The sequence below is a fragment of the Rattus norvegicus genome, chromosome 17 (assembly GCF_036323735.1).
Source record: "Rattus norvegicus strain BN/NHsdMcwi chromosome 17, GRCr8, whole genome shotgun sequence".
NCBI classification, from domain to species: Eukaryota; Metazoa; Chordata; class Mammalia; order Rodentia; family Muridae; genus Rattus; species Rattus norvegicus.
The window spans coordinates 90,137,938-90,156,286 of NC_086035.1; the positions used below are offsets into that span (position 1 = coordinate 90,137,938).

At 39.3% G+C, this 18,349-nt stretch overlaps 1 protein-coding gene across 31 annotated transcripts in view; it reads left to right on the forward strand.

Moving 5' to 3' along the window:
- Nucleotides 1–18,349, forward strand: part of Acbd5 (acyl-CoA binding domain containing 5) — a 42,037-nt gene extending 23,688 nt beyond the window's left edge. For 7 of the 31 annotated variants that reach the window (XM_063276510.1, XM_063276516.1, NM_001077635.3 and 4 more), the window contains 5 exons: nt 585–813; nt 5,095–5,297; nt 9,166–9,207; nt 9,553–9,662; nt 16,389–18,349. In XM_063276510.1, coding sequence (XP_063132580.1) covers nt 585–813; nt 5,095–5,297; nt 9,166–9,207; nt 9,553–9,662; nt 16,389–16,401 — 597 coding nt within the window. In that variant the 3' untranslated portion in view covers nt 16,402–18,349. Of the gene's footprint in view, nt 1–545; nt 814–5,094; nt 5,298–9,139; nt 9,208–9,552; nt 9,663–16,388 lie in introns of those variants that run through there. The other 24 variants (XM_039095812.2, XM_039095813.2, XM_017600582.3 and 21 more) reach the window with 14 other exon arrangements.

Sequence of the window (18,349 nt, forward strand, 5' to 3'; positions counted from 1 at the left end):
CCGTGTGCCGTGAGACCTATGACGTGGCTCGGACTCACTTGTTCTTTTTGCTGTTGCATCAGTGGCTGACTGTAGCTCTGGCTGGTCTGGAGCTTACCACGTAGACCCGGCTGTCCTCTGACTCACAGAGAGATGCCTGCTTCTGCTTCTCAGTGCTGGAATTTAAAGGCATGCACCACTTCCCCCGGCCTTTCTCATTTGTTCTCAGTTGAAGCCTTTTCTGACCAGAGTTGCTACTCAGCTCCAGTAAGAGTTAGGTACCAGTTTGATTGATCTTTGAAGTCTGTGCTGCATACTGTTTCTCATCAATCTCAGCAGACAATAGAGCAGTGATCTCTTCTGACTCCTTACTAAGTGTGTAAGCAAGATCCTCTCTCCTTGAACAGGAAATTCCTATCTCTTACTGTCTATGGGAAGCTGCATATAAGTTAAAGAAATTATTAAACAAAGGAATATTTTCAGCAGGAACGTAAAACCTTTTAGAAAAACAGTATTTATATTACTATGAAAACTTTGGTCTGTCATTTATATTTTTAACTTTGTAGTCTTTAGACAGCTTCATGTCAAACAATGGACACTTTCAGTATTACTTAGGTGGTGATCCTGCTCAGCACTTGGAAGGTTCTGGTTTTTGTGAAGATGCTCAACTCTCTCCTGGGAATGGCAGCATTGGGAAAATGCAGATGAGAGCAGTCAAGGGAAAAGGTGAAGTGAAGCACGGAGGAGAAGATGGCAGAAGTAGCAGTGGAACGCCGCACCGTGAGAAGAGAGGCGGAGAGAGTGAGGACATCTCCGGTGTCAGGAGAGGGAGAGGTGTGTAGTCCTCCTCCATTGATTCCCAACAGTCTTGTTGTCTAGGCCCAGACCTGGACAGGGGCTTGCGATTCTTTTGCCTCTGGCTGGCAAGTATTGGTGTGACAGTACCCAGCTTCATTTTTTTAATGTTCTGTGTGGTGTTTCTAAAAGACCATTGTGCGTGTGCGCACGCGTGAGTGTGTGCATGTATGTGTGTGTGTGTGTGTGTGTGAGAGAGAGAGAGAGAGAGAGTGAGTGTGTGTGTGTGTGTGTGTGTGAGAGAGAGAGAGTGAGTGTGTGTGTGTGAGAGAGAGAGAGAGAGAGAGAGTGAGTGTGTGTGTGTGTGTGTGTGTGTGTGTGTGTGTGTATTTGTACACTCTACAGGCAATGCCCAACATGCAAGGACAGCTTGTAGGAGTCAGTCTTCTGCATGATGTGGCTCCCATTAATCAAAGCCAGGTCATGGATTTGGGCCACAAGTGTCCTTGTGTGTTGAGCTACCCTGGCATCCTGCTAGCGAGTATTTCTAAGGATTTGCCTTTTCTTCTGAGCAACTGCTGGCTGCTCTAACTGTGCTGCCACATTTGTTCCCTGTGTAAAAGTCAATCTGAATCTTTCATCTTTCCTTACAAATTAACTGGTAAGTGTGAAGGAACACTGAAACTGAAACATGGACAAGAGCAATGTGGGCTTGGCAAGACAGTCACCGGCAAAGTGTATTTGCACCAAACTCGGGTTTGATTCCTGGACTGAACGGGATATAACTGATTTCCATTAAGTTATCCTCTGACCTCTAATGGATACCTGGCATGAGCATTCCCTCTGACACACCTGACACTAAATGAATAACTGTGAAAGGAATGAAAAAAGAATACTGACATGATCAGGGAGTACACTAGATAAGAATGAGAAAAAAAGTAAATGTATTTGTTGTAGTTATTTCTGGTAAGAAATGAAGATCCTGTTGAAAGATGAGAGAGAAATGGTTGGGAGGGAGAGAGAGGGGGAGAGAGAGATAAGAGGGAGAGAAGGGGAGAGAGAGAGAAGGAGGAGAGAGGGAGAGAGAAGGAGAGAGAGAGAGAAGAGAGAAGGGAGAAAGAGAGAGGGAGAAAGAGAGAGAAAGATCATTCCCCAAGCCATTTCTCATTCCCTGAAGTACAGTATATTTTTAAACAGGCTTTGCATTAGATGACTTTGCCCAAGAGCAGGCTGACATAAGTGTTCTGAGTATAGTGAAGACAGTTAGGCCTTATAAATATTTAACTTATAAAATTCACAATTTATAAGGGACGTATTGGGCTATAACACTATTGAAATTTGAGAAGTATCCATACTTTGTTCAAAGGCCTATTTTTCAATCCTTTTTCTATAAATGGCAGGACTGAACTCAAGCTATAACTGAACCATAGCTCTTGTTCTACACTACAATTTTATATATGTCCTCTCTCCCTCTCTCTCACCCTCTCTCCTTCTCTCTCCCTCTCCCTCTCTTTCTTTTTCTCTCTGCCTCCCCTCTCCCTCCCTCTGTGTGTGTGAGTAAACCTCTCCTTAGCCTTCTAAAAAATAAGTTGGCAATACTAAGAACCTTGGCAAATTTGAAATCTTTTGATTCAATAGTATTATATTACAATCTGTACTAAAGGCAGCGTTGTGATGGTTAATAATTGGCTGCCAACTTGATTGGATTTAGAGTCACCTAGGAGTCAAGCCACTGGGCAGGCTTATGAGGAATGTCTAGTAGGTTAATTGATCTAGGAAGATTTTTGTAAACTGGGGTTCTAGATTCAATAAAAAAGAGGAACTGAGAAGAGCACTGGTATTCCTTGCACTCTGTTTCCTATTTTCAGATCCACTGTGACCTATAGCCCTGTGTTCTTACGGCTGTGCCAGTCCTGCCATGATGAACTTCCCCTTGACTGGAGGCCCAAATAAAACCTACCTTCCCTCCATCCGTCTTCCTTCCTTCCTTCCTTCCTTCCTTCCTTCCTTCCTTCCTTCCTTCCTTCCTTCCTTCCTTCCTTCCCTCCCTCCCTCCCTCCCTCCCTCCCTCCCTCTCTCTCTCTCTCTCTCTCTCTCTCTCTCTCTCTCTCTCTTTAAACATTTATTTATTTATTATGTATACAACATACAGCTTTCTGCCTGCTTGTATGCAACTACAGGCCAGAAGAGGGCACCAGACCTGATTACAGATGGTTGTGAGCCACCATGTGGTTGGTGGGAATTGAACTCAGGACCTCCGGAAGAGCAGACAGTGCTCTTAACCTCTGAGCTATCTCTTCAGCACCCCCCTCTCTTTCTTTCTTTTTTCTGTCTGTCTCTTTTTCTTCCTTTCTTCCTTTCTTTCCTTTCTTTCTTTTTCTTTTCTTTCCTTCCTTTGACCTTTCCCCTCTCCCTCCCTCCCTTCCTTCCTGTCCGTCCGTCCGTCTTTCTTTCTTTCTTTCTTTCTTTCTTTCTTTCTTTCTTTCTTTCTTTCTTCTTTCTTCTTTCTTTCTTTCTTTCTTCCTTCCTTCCTTCCTTCCTTCCTTCCTTCCTTCCTTCCTTCCTTCCTTCTTTCTTTTCTTCCAGACAGGGCCTTTCTGTATAGCCCTAGCTGTTCTGGAACTCACTCTGTAGACCAGACTGGCCTCAAACTTTCAGAGATCTGTCTGCCTCTGCCTCCCAAATGCTGGGATTAAAGGCAAAAACCATTACTGCTTGGCTAAAACTTTCCTAAGTTGCTTTGATTAGGCACTTTGCTCAGCAACAAGGGAAGTAACTAACATGAGAGTCAACAAAAATTTAGAGATGAATTAGTATACAAAGACATTCATTGCAACATTATTTGTATTAGCAAAAATTTGGTTTTGAAGCCTGAGAGATGGTAAAATTTCTTGCTACATACACTTGATGGTTCACTTCCTGGTACCTACAGTGGAGGGAAAATGATTTCTGATAGTTGTCTTAGGACTTTCACATGTGTCATGGCCCACACATATCACATCCATAGTTACACACACACACACACACACACCCACACACCCACACACACACACACACACCCCATTTAAAAATAATTGTAGGGTTTTTTGGCTTTGGTTTTTTTGGTTGGTTTTGCTTTTTGAAATGGTGTCTTCCTGTATAGCCCTGGCTATCCTTGACCTCTGCATAGACTAGACTGGCCTTGAACTCACAGAGATCTGATTGCCTTTGACTACCAAGTGCTGGGATTAAAGGAGTACACTACCACACTCAGTCTTAAAGTAATTGTTTTCTGTTATTTTTTTCTTTTTGGTAGGGTCTCATGTATCCTAGGCTGGCCTTGACCTGGAAAACCCTTCTTGTAGCCCAGGCTGACCTTGAACTTCTGCTTCTCCTGCATCTACCTCCCAAATGCTAGATTGCAAGCATGTGCCACTCACTGTACCTGGTTTTTGTATTAGCAAAAATTTACAATCTCTAGTCAGGTGTGCAGAATGGTTAGGTCAATTACTTCACTGTTTATATTAAGGAATTTATGTAATTGTATAAGTGTTTTTGGAGTAAGAATCAATGATGGAGGTAAATGTTTGTAATATGATTTAAATAGTACATGTCATAAGGAATAAAACCAAATTTTAAGTCAGTGCATATGAAAAAATAAGTGGTAACATAGAAAAATCCTAGTAGTTAGATGTTTTAATATGTATAAGGAGTATGCAGTTTATTATTAGAAAACCCTTTTGTGTGCTTACAATATATTGAAACCAAGAAGGAAAATTTTGCTATCATAATTTTTAATACTTTAAAACAACAGTTAACAATTTTAATTGCAGTAATGAGCATTTATATTTGAAAAAAATTTATTTTGTGTGTCTGACTATTTTGCCTGCATGTATAGTGTACGGTGTGCGTGCCTGGTGCCCGCAGAGTTCAGAAGAGAGTGTCAGAATCTCTGGAACTGGAATTACAGTTTTACGCTACCATGATCATGCTGGGAACTAAGACCAGGTCCTCTGCAAGAGCAACAGGTGTTCTTAATTAATGAACCGTCTTTCCAGCTACAGTAAAGAGCTTTTTTTAACCTGTACTCTGAACATGATCTTATGAATTGTATAACCATGGTCATGTATTAGTCCATTATGTACAGTATCCTTTAATAGAGAATAGAAGTTTATGTAGGATTTCTTTAATGATAATGGCTTATTTTATGTACTTTATTGCTTTATTTTACTTTGTACATTTATTTGCGTATCAGGGAATTATCAAGGAAAGTGGAGAAGAAACTATTTCTATTTGAAAAAGAACCTTTATTTTTAGCTAACTTACTTTACTCTCTTAAAGTAGGGCATAGAATGCCACATTTGAGTGAAGGAACCAAGGGTCGGCAAGTAGGAAGTGGAGGTGATGGAGAACGCTGGGGCTCAGACCGAGGGTCCAGAGGCAGCCTCAATGAGCAGATCGCTCTTGTGCTCATTAGATTGCAGGAGGACATGCAGAATGTTCTTCAGAGACTTCATAAACTGGAAACACTAACTGCTTCGCAGGTAAGCTGCTGAGTTTGTTTCATTATTATCTTCTGTTTTCTGCTCCCATAAAGCAGTGTAAAAATCTGTCTCCATGAGACTTGCATAAATGCATCTTTACATTCAGATTTACATAAATACACATTTTTACAAGTTGACACAAATTTTAAAACTTTTTGTTAACAATAAAATCACCTAGTTTTGAACATATTAAGATAAAACTGGCCTAAAAGATGGGTGTCATTTCCATTAATAGAAAAAAATTTTAGAGTGTGAAGTTGAACATTACAGAGGGTTAGAGAACATAGTTAAAAGGCATTCAACAAGGTCCTGGGTTCAAAGACCTTTGAACCACCAAAGAGAATAAAAAATTAGTACCTTGAAGTTACAGCTTAGATACTTGATATTGGAAGAAAAATTTTTACTGAACATTTAAGTTTGGACAACTAATAATGAAATATTTACTAATACATAATAGTTATCATTAAAGAGTCATTCTTAGCCATGCATAGTGACACATACCTTTAATCTCAGCATGTGGGAGACAGCCTGATTTTCATAGACAGTTCTCGGACAGCCAGGGCTATGTAGAAAAACTCTGTTTCAAAAAAAGAAGTCATTTTGTGTAGTAAACATTTTCTATTTGTGTTGTGCTAGCTAGAGGGAAGATATTAAATTGCTAATTATTTAGAGTAACTTAATTTTAGTATAAAAAATTTAAAACCAGAGACTAGAGATCAATGTAGAGCGATAGTTTGATCTTGACTCTCTGTTGGCTCTGTAAGATCCAAGGTTGTTAAATCAAACCTTGAGATTCTTGAGAGTGAACATGAGAGCGCAGGTCTCTCTCTCTTCTGCTTGTCTTGTCCAACTCCGATATGATTGTTTTTGTTTTGTCTTATATTTTGTTATATATTATTATTTAGAAGCCTGTCCTTTTTTAGTGAAACAGAAAGGGAATGGATCTGAAGGGAGGGGAGGCGAAAAGGAGCTGGGAGGAGTGGAGGGAGGGGAAATTGTAATTAAGATATATTATGTTAGAAAAAAATCTATTTTTGGGGCTGGGGATTTAGCTCAGTGGTAGAGTGCTTACCTAGGAAGCACAAGGCCCTGGGTTCGGTCCCCAGCTCCGAAAAAAAAGAACCAAAAAAAAAATCTATTTTCAATAAAAGGGAAAAAATGGAACCCTGGAAAACAAAGTACAGTAGAGACTGAGGGTGTAGCTTGATGGTGCAGTGTCTCCCTTACACGTTCCAGGCCCTGGATCCAAATCCTAGACCACAAAAAAGAAAAAGAAAAGACACCATATCCAGTCACTTACAAAAGTCCAAGAAAAACACAGACATCCTAGGTGGTTGAACTTTTTCTTACACAAATCTCTATTCTTCTAAGGAATAATCTGATATATATGCTTGAAGAGAAGAAAGTGCTCTTAACCACTGAGCCATCTCTCCAGCCCCCAAAACTTTTTCTTTCTTCTTCTTCTTCTTCTTCTTCTTCTTCTTCTTCTTCTTCTTCTTCTTCTTCTTCTTCTTCTTCTTCTTCTTCTTCTTCTTCTTCTTCTTCTTCTTCTTCTTCTTCCTCTTCTTCCTCTTCTTCTTCTTCTTCTTCTTCTTCTTCTTCCTCTTCCTCTTCCTCTTCCTCTTCCTCTTCCTCTTCTTTTTTTTTTTTTTTTTTTTTTTTTTTGGAGGGAGGTGGTTTTGATTTCTTTTGTAGCTTTGTGCTGGGAACTACCTCTGTAGACCATATGGAACACATATGGATGTACCTGCCAAGTGTCTTCCAGTGCTGGGATTAAAGGCATTTCCCACTCTGCCTTAAGCTGTAGTCCAGTCTGTCCTCAAACTTGTGATCTTCCTGCCTGTGCTTCTTCAGCATTACCATGGCCTTCTTTCTTTTTAAAAATAGCTATTGGATCCAGTTAGTGCTGCCATATGCACAAGGATGTGGAACCATCACCAAAACATGAATACTTTCTATTCACCACATCCTCAAAGAAGGAGCCCTCCAAGCAGCAATCTATGAAGCGGGGGTCTATCAGCATCTCTCCCATTCGTGCTAGAATTTTGGCTGGCTTGATCTTATCCAGGCGCTGAGCATGTAACATCCTGAAGACAACAGTTCATAGCATTATCCCATATCCTCTTGCATTCTCTTACTCAAAGCAGTTCCTAAGAGTAACTCTTACTAGTTGATACAGATGTGCCTGTTAGGGTGAATTATTCTCAGTAGTGAGCAGTTATGAGCATCTGTACCTCACCGTAGAGGAAGTTTCTCTAGCTGAGATTGGGACTTGCACTAATCTATGTATAGAACAAATATTTAGAGGTCATTTGGGTTGTCCATTTAGTACAACAACAGTAGGATGTTCCTCCCTAGGTCTGTGACCTTTCCAGCTTTTGGCCAGGTTTATAGTATCAGATATAATTAGCCTCCTGTGTAATAGGCCTCAAATAGATTAGGCAGTGTTTTGTTACCTCTTGGCCACTATTGCTGCTATTGCACCAGAGGTTACATCTTCCTGTCATGACAGTATTGTGTATGCAGGGTCCAGGGTTGACGTCTTTTCTCCCTCAGTGGTTATAGCATATGCTAGCAGGGAATAAGTTTTCAGGTCGGTTTCAGATTGATTTCTCAGTACCCTACAACCAAAGTGTCTTCTCATGAGTGATTCATCGATCATTCTTTTTCTCGAAAGTTATAATAAATGGAGAAAGTGGAGTAATGTTTTTAGTATATAATCTAAGTGAACTTGTCTTTGAAATGAGCTAAATTGAAATCTCAATTTCCTAATTAGTTGAAAGCTTTTGCTTGATTTAGATCATATCTCCTAATGATACAGGATGCAGTTCCTTTCTCATAGTTCATACTGTGGGTATCAGAGATAGCACGGGTATTGTTTATCGTCACTTGATCAGTATTAAGGCTGCAGTTCTCAGACATGCTTGCAAATGATGGCAATTGATGGTCTGGAGAGCAGATGAAACAAAGTTAAAGAGCTGGTAAGACTAAAAGAGGATTAAAAATACTATAAATATATGAAATTATATATACATACTTAAAATGAAATTGTAGAAAGATTAAATAAATAATTTAAAAATGAATTTAGAAGTAGTGCCTCACATATGCCATGAGGACTTCAGTGTAGTCTTTATCGCCTGAGCTCAGGGATTACAGGTGAACCAGCTCTTGGTTTATGTGGTTCAGGGGATTAAATACAAGTGATTTGTACATTTTAAAGTAAGAACTTAAGCAGTTGAACTATATTAACATTGATTTGAGGTTTTATTTTTATAATTTCATAATTTAAGGTATGTAAACAATATAAGGTATTTGCATCCCTTACAGGTTTAGGGGCCACACTGGTCCTCCAACCCCCAGTGTAACTGAACAGGAACTTCTGATCTTCCCTGTCTACCTCCATAATACTGAGATTGCAGACATGGGCCACCCGGGTGTACATCCATCCCCACTCTCATACCTGTGCTCAGTGTAGGCTTCAGTGTAATCAAAATTTAGCACAAAAAAAGAGAATAAGAAAGCAAGCTATTTATTCTTATTTTAAAAAATTGGAACTAGAAAAATGTTATATGGAACTACAGCTGTAGGTTAGTTGGTAGAGTGCTTGCTTGCCTCGCATGCAGTGTGTGTGTGTGTGTGTGTGTGTGTGTGTGTGTGTGTGTGTGTGTGCGCGCGAGCGCGCGCGCGTGTTGGATGTGGAACAGCACAGGGAGGCAGTAAGGATTAGAAGTTCACATTGAGTTATATTGGGAGTTGTAGGGTCAACTTGGGTTAGAGATCCTTTCTCAAAATAGACACAAGCAAAAAACCCAAAATGACACATTTTTTTCATTCTTTCAAAGCTGTTACTTTTTGTTTGTATTTCAAGGCGAAATTATCATGGCAGACAAGTAATCAGCCCTCCTCACAGGTAAGAGTTTTAAATAGATTATAAGATATTTAGATTTTATGAGATACTTAAGTCAGTAAGTATGAAACCTACCCTTTAGAGCATTGAAGCAAAAGTATATTTGGAGCTTTGGCCCCTTTGGCTTTTGCACATTTTTTATTCTTGCAAGTGTTTTACTTTATTCTGTAATAAACTTATTTCCTACAATGAAAAAGTTGGATGTCTTCGTTTAAGTCTTAGAAGTCTGCTTACTGAGCATAGAATAATCTGCTAGAGGAGAGGTTTGCTATTAGTTTTAAGTTTTTGAATTATGTTTCTCCATGTGGTATTTAAGAGATAAATGACAAGCTTATTTTATTTTCTCAGAGACCATCTTGGTGGCCCTTTGAGATGTCCCCTGGTGCATTAGCTTTTGCTATTATATGGCCTTTTATTGCTCAGTGGTTGGTGCATTTGTATTATCAAAGAAGGAGAAGGTAATGCTCTAGTTTTCTACTTGAAATAGTGTATGCAGTCTTATAACTTATAGTAGACATGATTTGTAGTGGTAATTAAAGAGGTGGGTCCGTTTTACAGCTGCAGGGTCATTGTGAATATCTGCTGATCCTGACACCAGAACTACCTTGGAAAAGATAATTGTGCATTTCTAGGTACTTGTAAAAGATAAGCAATTTTTCACTCAAATATGTGATGGATTTGTACACCTTTAATTTATATAGCATGGCAATAACTATATGCTTTTTAAGTTTTATGACTAATGAAAATGTCATGCTTTTAAAGGCTGTTTATTTAGAAATAGCTTTAATAGAATTTCAGAAGCAGTAGTTAGTGTCTTGGTAGCCCCTGTATCTTTATAATCTCTTCACCCCATGTGCTCTTTGAAGATAAGGACACTGATTTAAATTACGTCCACTATACTCATAAATATATGTGAGTTTTACCCCCTTTTCCCCCTTTTTTTTTTTGGTTTTCTGAGACAGGGTTTCTTTATGTGAACAGCCATTCCTATCTTGGAATACATTTCATAGACCAGCCTCAAACTCACAGACATCCTCCTGCCTCTGCTTCCTCAGCACTGGGATTAAAAGCATGGACTACCATGCCTGCTCAACCCCATTGTTTACTTTTAATTTTATTGGGGATATATTGAGTGTCGAGCCCCAGCACCTCACAGTAGACAGTCTACCCCTGAGATGTCCCTTCTAGTCACCAAAACTTGTTTTCATGTTTCTTTTGTAGAAATCCACAGTGAGGGCTATGGAGATAGCTCAGTTGCATAGCAAGCATCAGTTCAATTTTCAGTACCTACAGAACAGAGCTGGGCATGGCTACTCATGCTTGTGGCACCAGTGACACAGGCTGATCAGGGGCCAGTCAGCCTGGCCTACTTGAGTTTCACTGCCCACCTTTAAAATAATGGTCCTCAAACTTCCTAATGCTGTGACCCTTTAATGTAGTTACCCCAACCACAATATTATTTTTGTTGCTACTTCATAACTGTACTTTTGCTGCTGTTATAAATCTTAATATAAATATCTGTATTTTCCAATGGACTTAGGCGACCCCTGTGAAAAGGTGAATTGAGCCTCAAAGGCATTGTGACCCACAGGTTGAGAACCACTGTTCTACAACATGGATAGCCACCAAGGTAGCAGTTCTCAATATGCCACAGCATTAGGAAGGTTGAGAATCAGCGCTCTTAAGAGTGACACCTGAAGTTGACCTATAACCTTCTACATGCAGCCAGGATACACACATGCACCTACACACACATGAACACATACACACATGCAGCTCCCCTCCAAACACATGCATATACATATACAGAAAATGTAGAAAATGAAACTAGTTGAGAAGTTTGACATAGAACAACAATAACTTTTTATTTAAGATTGAAGCAGCTTTTATCACATCACGAAGGGTTCAGAAACAAGTGACATATCCAGACATGATAATCCATATTGATTTGTGGGGTGGACACAGGAGGAGCAGGAGTGCCAGGCTAGCCAGTTACATAAGGAATAAAAATTGTTTTAGTAGTTGCAGAAAATTGGACTTTTTTGTTTATTTCTCTGTGTGCTTTATTCTTTGAGCTTGAGTTTCAGTCAGCTTAGGCTGGCTTGAGCTCAGGCTAACTTTGAACTTGCAGTCGTGTCCTGCCTTAGCCTCCCAAGTGCTGGGATTATAGGCCTGTACCACCAGACCCCTTTGAAAATTGGAGTATTTTTATAAAATTAATTAAGTAATTCATTTGCCTTAGGACATCACTGCTAGCAGAAGTCTGGTAAAGGAGGCTTACAGTTTCTTCTACGTGTCCCTTTAGTTGTTAGAGAGAGAAACAATAATAAAGTTTTCTGCCTTATTGAGTTTTGCATGTTAAGCTATCTTTCCAATGAGATTGTTCAATACAATGTGTTTTAGAGTTATTTCAGTTTTCTTGTATCTGTTGAGACTTGTTTTATGTCTGACTATGTGGTTAGTTTTGGAGGGAGTTCTGTGAGGTGCTGAGAAGGTATAATCTTGTGTTTGGGTGAAACGATCTATAAATATCTTTTAGGTCCATTTTGTTTATAACACCTGTTAGCTCTAGTTTTTTGTTTAATAGTTCTGTTAGTATGTATGACTTCTTGACCATTAATGAAAGTTGGTTATTAAAGTCTCCCAATATGTGTCAATATGTGATTTTAAGCTATACCTTTTTTAATTGTTTTTTGTTTGTTTTTACAAATGTGGGTACCATTATATTTGGGGCATAGATATTAGGAATTGAAATATTATCTTGGTGGATTTTTCTTTTGATGCGTCTCTAGGGTCTTCTCCCATCTCTGATTAGTTTTGGTTTGAAGTCTACTTTGGTAGATATTAAAATGGCTACCCCACTTGCTTCTTAGGTCTATTTGCTTTGAACATCTTTTTCCAACCCTTTACTCCGAAGTAATGTCTGTCCTTGATGTTAAGGTGCCTTTCCTATATATAGCAGAAGAGTGGATCCTGTTTCTGCATTCATTTTGTTAGTCTGTCTCTTTTCATTTGGTTATTCAGACCATTAACATTGAGAGATATCGGGCTGGAGAGATGGCTCAGAGGTTCAGAGCACCGACTGCTCTTCCAGAGGTCCTGAGTTCAATTCCCAGCAACCACATGGTGGCTCACAACCATCTATGAATAAGATAAATAAATCTTAAAAAAAAAAACCAAAACATTGAGAGATAACAATGATTAATGACTGTTGATACTTGTTATTTTGTTGTTGTTGTTGTTGGTTTTTGTTGCTGGTTTCTCTTCCTTTGATTTTGCTGGTATGCAATTATTTCCTGTGTGTAGTTAACCTCCTTTGGTTGGAGTTTTCCTTCTAGCACCTTGTGTAAAGCTTGATTTGTATATAGATAATGTCTAAATTTGGCCTTATCATGTAATATAGTTTTTCCTTCTATGCATATTGAATGTTTTGCTGGGTAGTCTGAGCCGAGCTGGCATCTTGCTCAATTAGAGTCCTACAGCACAACTGTCCAGGCCCTTCTGGCTTTTAGAGTTTCCATTGGGAAGTCAGGTGTAATTCTAATATACCTGCATTTACATGTTACTTGGCCCTTTTTCCCTTTGTAGCTTTTAATATTCTGTGTATTTGATGTTTTAATCATTATGTGGTGAGGGGACTTTCTTTTCTGATTCAGTCTGTTTGGTGCTCTGTATATTTCTTGTGCCTTCATAGACATCTGTAGGTTAGGAGAAAATTCTGTGATTTTGTTGAAAACATTATCTGGGCCTTTGAGCTAGGTTTCCTCTCCTTTCTCTATTCCTGTTATTCTTAGGTTTGCTCTTTTTCGTCTCCTAGATTTCCTGGATATTTTGTGTCAGGAGCTTTTAGATTTACTAGTTTCCTTGCTTGATGTATCCATTTATTCTATTGTATCTTCTACACCTGAAATTCTCTCTTCTATTCTGTGAAGCATGCCTCTGTAGTTTGTTTGAATTCTTAAATTTTTCATTTCTAGAATTCCCTCAGTTTGTGTTTTCTTTATTGCTTCTATTTCTATTTTTGGGTTTTGAACTGTTATATTTATTTCCTTCACCTGTTTATATTTTCTTGGGTTTAAGATTTATTTTCTTGGGTTTATTGATTTCCTTCAATTGTTTGTTTTTCTGGGTTTCTTTAAGGACCTCTATTATTTTCACATATTTGGTTTTAAGTTAATTTTCTTGTGCTTCACCTCTGTTGGAAGATTTAAGGCCTGCTGTGGTAGGATAGCAGGGCTCTAGCAGAAACATATTGATCTGACTGTGGATTTTGTTTTGTGCTGGCATTTGGATATAGTATGCCAGTATAAAAAGGTCTTGGTGCTGAGTTCTGGACTTGTCTTGTTAGATGGGTCCTTTGTCTTTTGTTTTCATTTCCTCTGTGGGTTTGCAGACAGAGTAATGGCTGTACATTGCATGTTTTCTTTTCTTCTTTTAAAGATTTATTTATTTTATTTATTTGAGTACACTGTAGCTGTCTTCAGATACACAAGAAGAGGGCATCAGGTCCCATTACAGATGGCTGTGAGCCACCATGTGGTTGCTGGGATTTGAGGTCAGGACCCCTGGAAGAGCAGTCGGTGCTCGTAACTGCTGAGCCATCTCTCCAGCCCTACAGCAGTCGGTGCTCTTCACTGCTGAGCCGTCTCTCCAGCCCCACAGCAGTCGGTGCTCGTAACTGCTGAGCCGTCTCTCCAGCCCCACAGCAGTCAGTGCTCTTAACCGCTGAGCCATCTCTCCAGCCCCACAGCAGTCGGTGCTCGTAACTGCTGAGCCATCTCTCCAGCCCCACAGCAGTCAGTGCTCGCAACCGCTGAGCCGTCTCTCCAGCCCCACAGCAGTCGGTGCTCGTAACTGCTGAGCCATCTCTCCAGCCCCACAGCAGTCGGTGCTCGTAACTGCTGAGCCGTCTCTCCAGCCCCACAGCAGTCAGTGCTCGTAACTGCTGCGCCATCTCTCCAGCCCCACAGCAGTCAGTGTTCGTAACTGCTGCGCCATCTCTCCAGCCCCACAGCAGTCAGTGCTCGTAACTGCTGCGCCATCTCTCCAGCCCCACAGCAGTCAGTGCTCGTAACCGCTGCGCCATCTCTCCAGCCCGCTGCATGTTTTCATAGCCTGTTCCCTTGGTGTGTTCACAGGGAATGCCTGCTCATTTGGAGCCTTATTGAGTGGGATGAGTTGGGTGAAGGAAGGTTGGAGGAGGCCTTGTCTTGTGATCCTTTGCGGATTGGATCAGAGAGGAAAGGGAGACCAAGGCAGACTTCTAGCCTCAGAGCTCTGGGTGAGATCTGGGGGATTAGATCTGAGGAGCTTAGGAGAGGTGTGGTTCTGCCTTCAGCTTACTTGCTGCCCTGGGAGGAGCTGCCCTTGGGTTAGCAGAATTTGCTTGTTGGAGTTGAAATCTGGGATAAAGTAACAAGTCAGGAGAGAGGTTAGGAAGGGGTGGTTCTGGGGCCCCACAAATGTGGAGGGGTAAGGGAAGGTTGCAGTTGGTGTCCTGTTGCAGTGCTAGGGACAAGACTGGGTGATTGGGTCTGGGGGAGCAGGAAAGAGGGTATATGTGTCAGGGCAGCTGATTTGGTTTTTTGTCAGGCATGGCCTGTGGTTTAGCAGGGGCTTAATCTGGTAATTTTTAATATCATAGCTAAAGAAATAGTTTGGAAAGAATGTGTGAAAGAAAGGTGTCTAGGTCTTGTGTTGTGATTTGCTTTTTGCTTGTTTTGGTAGAGTATAAATTTAGATGTAAAAGAGATTGCCCATGCAGTTTCTTCTTGCATGTGATTTAAAGAGCAACATCTATAGATTTCTTAATACAGTTCCTAGGGATCTGGCTTAGTCTCTGCTAGGAAAATAAAAATATTCCTGAATAGACTCTATTAAAAACTTGAAACTCTGAAGTTTTGAAGATCTTGATATTTATTTCTGCTTTGGAAGATTGGGAGTCCAGGGACTAAATTGTTTGCTGCTTTGCAAAGGACCTTGTGTAGCAGTCAACATCATGTGGTCCTTGATAAGTGTGGGGAACTGTTGGGTATCCAGTACCCATAGCTAACATTTGTGCTACAACTTTGCAGGCAGTTTTCTTGAGAACCACCCACATGTCTTTGTCAGGCATTTCAATTTTCTTCTTCCATGGGCATTTTGTTCCTAATGCAGATATCCTCTGTTGCTTAAAACCTGATTATTTAAAATGTCACTCATGCCAAGGAAATGTATATAAAAAGGTTGTCTACAGAAATTAAGGACTGATCTGAGTGCTTAAGAGTGCTTGGAGAGATGGTTCAGCTATTAAAAGCACATACCATTATACCAGAGGACCCAAGTTTGGTTCCCAGTACCTGTGTTGGTGTCACAACTCTACCAAACTCCAGGGGATCTGATGCCTCTTTCAGCTTCTGTGGATACCTGAAATCATGTGCACATTCCCACTCCCCTTTAACAAATAACTAAAAACAAATAAAAAAGTATTTTGCCAATGAGCTGCATATGAGTGTCTAGGGTGAGGAATAGATGGTGATGAGAATTCCAGGTGTCTTGGCATCCTGAATCTGCTATATATTCTTTCCGGCAGTGGTCTTTTACAAATCATGTATGGACTGTTGTGCTCTGAACTAGCAAGACCACCCTCATAAAACTGTCACATTATATATCCATGTTTTGAGGTATATGTTGCCCCTCCCAGTCTGAGCTAGGAGCCTGTTTTATTTAATCTCTGAATCCCTAATCCAGTAAATGATAGTAAGTCTGGGCTTTTAAACATTTTCATATTTTCATTTTCATAAAATTATGAATTAAATTCCCTAAATATTAACTATATATCTGCCAGTTAGAAAAGTATGAGAACTAGAAGGTAAAAGGAGAAGATATAAATTGAAATTATCAGAAACTGCTTGAGGGCTATTATAGCTTGGTATAGCATATACTTAGCACGTGAAAAGCCCTAGGCTTAGCCCTATATCAGCAGTAAATGAATAAATACATTTGATAATTTGACTATCTGCAATTACATCTTTCATACCAAGCTAATTCACATGAAGTAACCTTGTAATGATCATTTGTAGTTTTACAGTTTAATTCTGGATTTGAATGCTGTGCTTGTCCATAAAATTCTTTGGTATGAATGTGCTTCACATTCAGGTTACATTTATACTTACAGGAAACTGGTTTTTGCTTTATTTTTAAAGAAAACTAAATTGAAGACATGGCCTTTTACTCAAGAAGACTGCTGGGCCTGGATGACCTAAGAGATGGATTGGAAATGAAGTGGAATTCACAAGAAAATCTCAGTTTGTGATGATTACATTTCTTTTTTTGTCCAGTAGTTTGGTTTATATACATAAATATTCTTTGCACTACACAAGATGATAACAATTTAAAGACTAATATTGCTGATACTTGAAAAATCAATCTCAACTAGATTTTAAGTAGCATCCATAGACTTACTCTTTTTGAGCTTGAAGGACTTTAAATTATTAATTATTGTTCAGTAACAATCACCTGATTTTCTCCCATAAGAATTATAAGCTGCATTTCTAAGGCATAGCTACAATTATGAGATAGAATTTATAATTTTTACTTTTCTAAATTAAACACAAGAAAGAATACAAAAACAAGCATGGCTTTTAAATGAGGCTAAATCAATTGTTTCAGTCACTGAAGTGTCAGCCATGTAGCAGAAAACTGACGGAAGAATCCTTTACATTCTTTGTGGTCTGTACAGAAGACTGGGCTCTATTTAGTGGCTTGATTTCCCTGGCTTGCTCAGGGGAACTCAGAAAATCACCGCCCTTGTACTGTGCTTACTGTTTACAAACGATCCGGTGAACAGACTGGAAGATGGAGATGGTGAAGAATAGGCCTCATGCCAGCTCTACAGATGGTTAATCAGATTTTATCCAGCCACACCCACTTCATCCTCTGGAACCATTTTTTCTTTAAGTGAGGATATCTACTGTCTGCTTCATAGGGTGCTTTGCAATAAAATGAAAACTTATTTATACTGTTTTTACTAAGGTAACAATCGCATGAAAATCCTTTTTTCTCCAAGTGGTAAATGACAGTCTGGATTCCTAACCTCTTAGTGCCTCAGTTTTCCGGGGTATACTTCACAAGGTATCAGAAGTACCTTCAGTCCACAGGTCTCTACGTCCACGTGATTAAGGAATGCCTAACTAATGGAAACTTACGTTCCTTCTAGCCATTAGAACAAAAGGAAGATTAATTTAGATCCTGGGAGACTATATTTGAAAAATAATCTTCCTTGTGTACTTACCCAAACCTGTGCTAGGAAATATACTTTATGCTTTGAAGATTTAACTTAAGAACTTTATAGCAAACCCTTTTCTGCTTTTCCTTTGGAGATAGTGTTGGTAGCTCATGCCAACCCCCGGTTCACTGTGTAGTTAAAGAGGACCTTGAACACCTGATGGTCCTGTCTCTACTGCTTTTCAGTTTCTGGGCCACAGGCATGTACCAGGGTAGCCAGCTTGGATAGTAAAACATTTTAATTTGTTCTTGTTTTTAACGATGCTAAATGATGCTGGGGGCATTAGCATTGGGTACTGAATTATTTTCAGTAAGAGGGAAAGAATCCATCTCCAGAATATAGAATTTTTCTTAAAAAAAAAAAAAGTATGAGAACTTAATTTGCTTTACAAGAAAAATTTTTAAAACTGTAACTTCATTTTAAAATTGTGTATCACAACTTGGTTTATCTGCCTAAAATGATCTACTAGCTGTTGCTTATGATTAAAAAAAAAAGCAAGTAACTGAATTATTATGGAAAACTTTAGACCTGTGGAGTGGTTTTAAATTACAAAAGAAGTTGGTATGATAAAGTGATGGCTTTTTTTCTTACATAAATAAAATGCAAATCAAAGATGTAACCAGTTGTGATTCATTGCAAGTAGTCAAGTGTCACTAACTCCTAAGGACAACCATTTGTATCTTATAAATCAGAATTACTTATAGTTTGAAAGCACTTTGCACACAATTCTTGTATATAAAGGATGTAATTACAGGATATAGTGGTAATGCTTTAAAACATGAACCCCATTTTAAAAATTGACAGCTATGGTATTTTTTTAATGATCAGCTTTTTTTGTTTATTGTAAACCTAAGTTAAAAATAAAAGGTTAATGAGAAA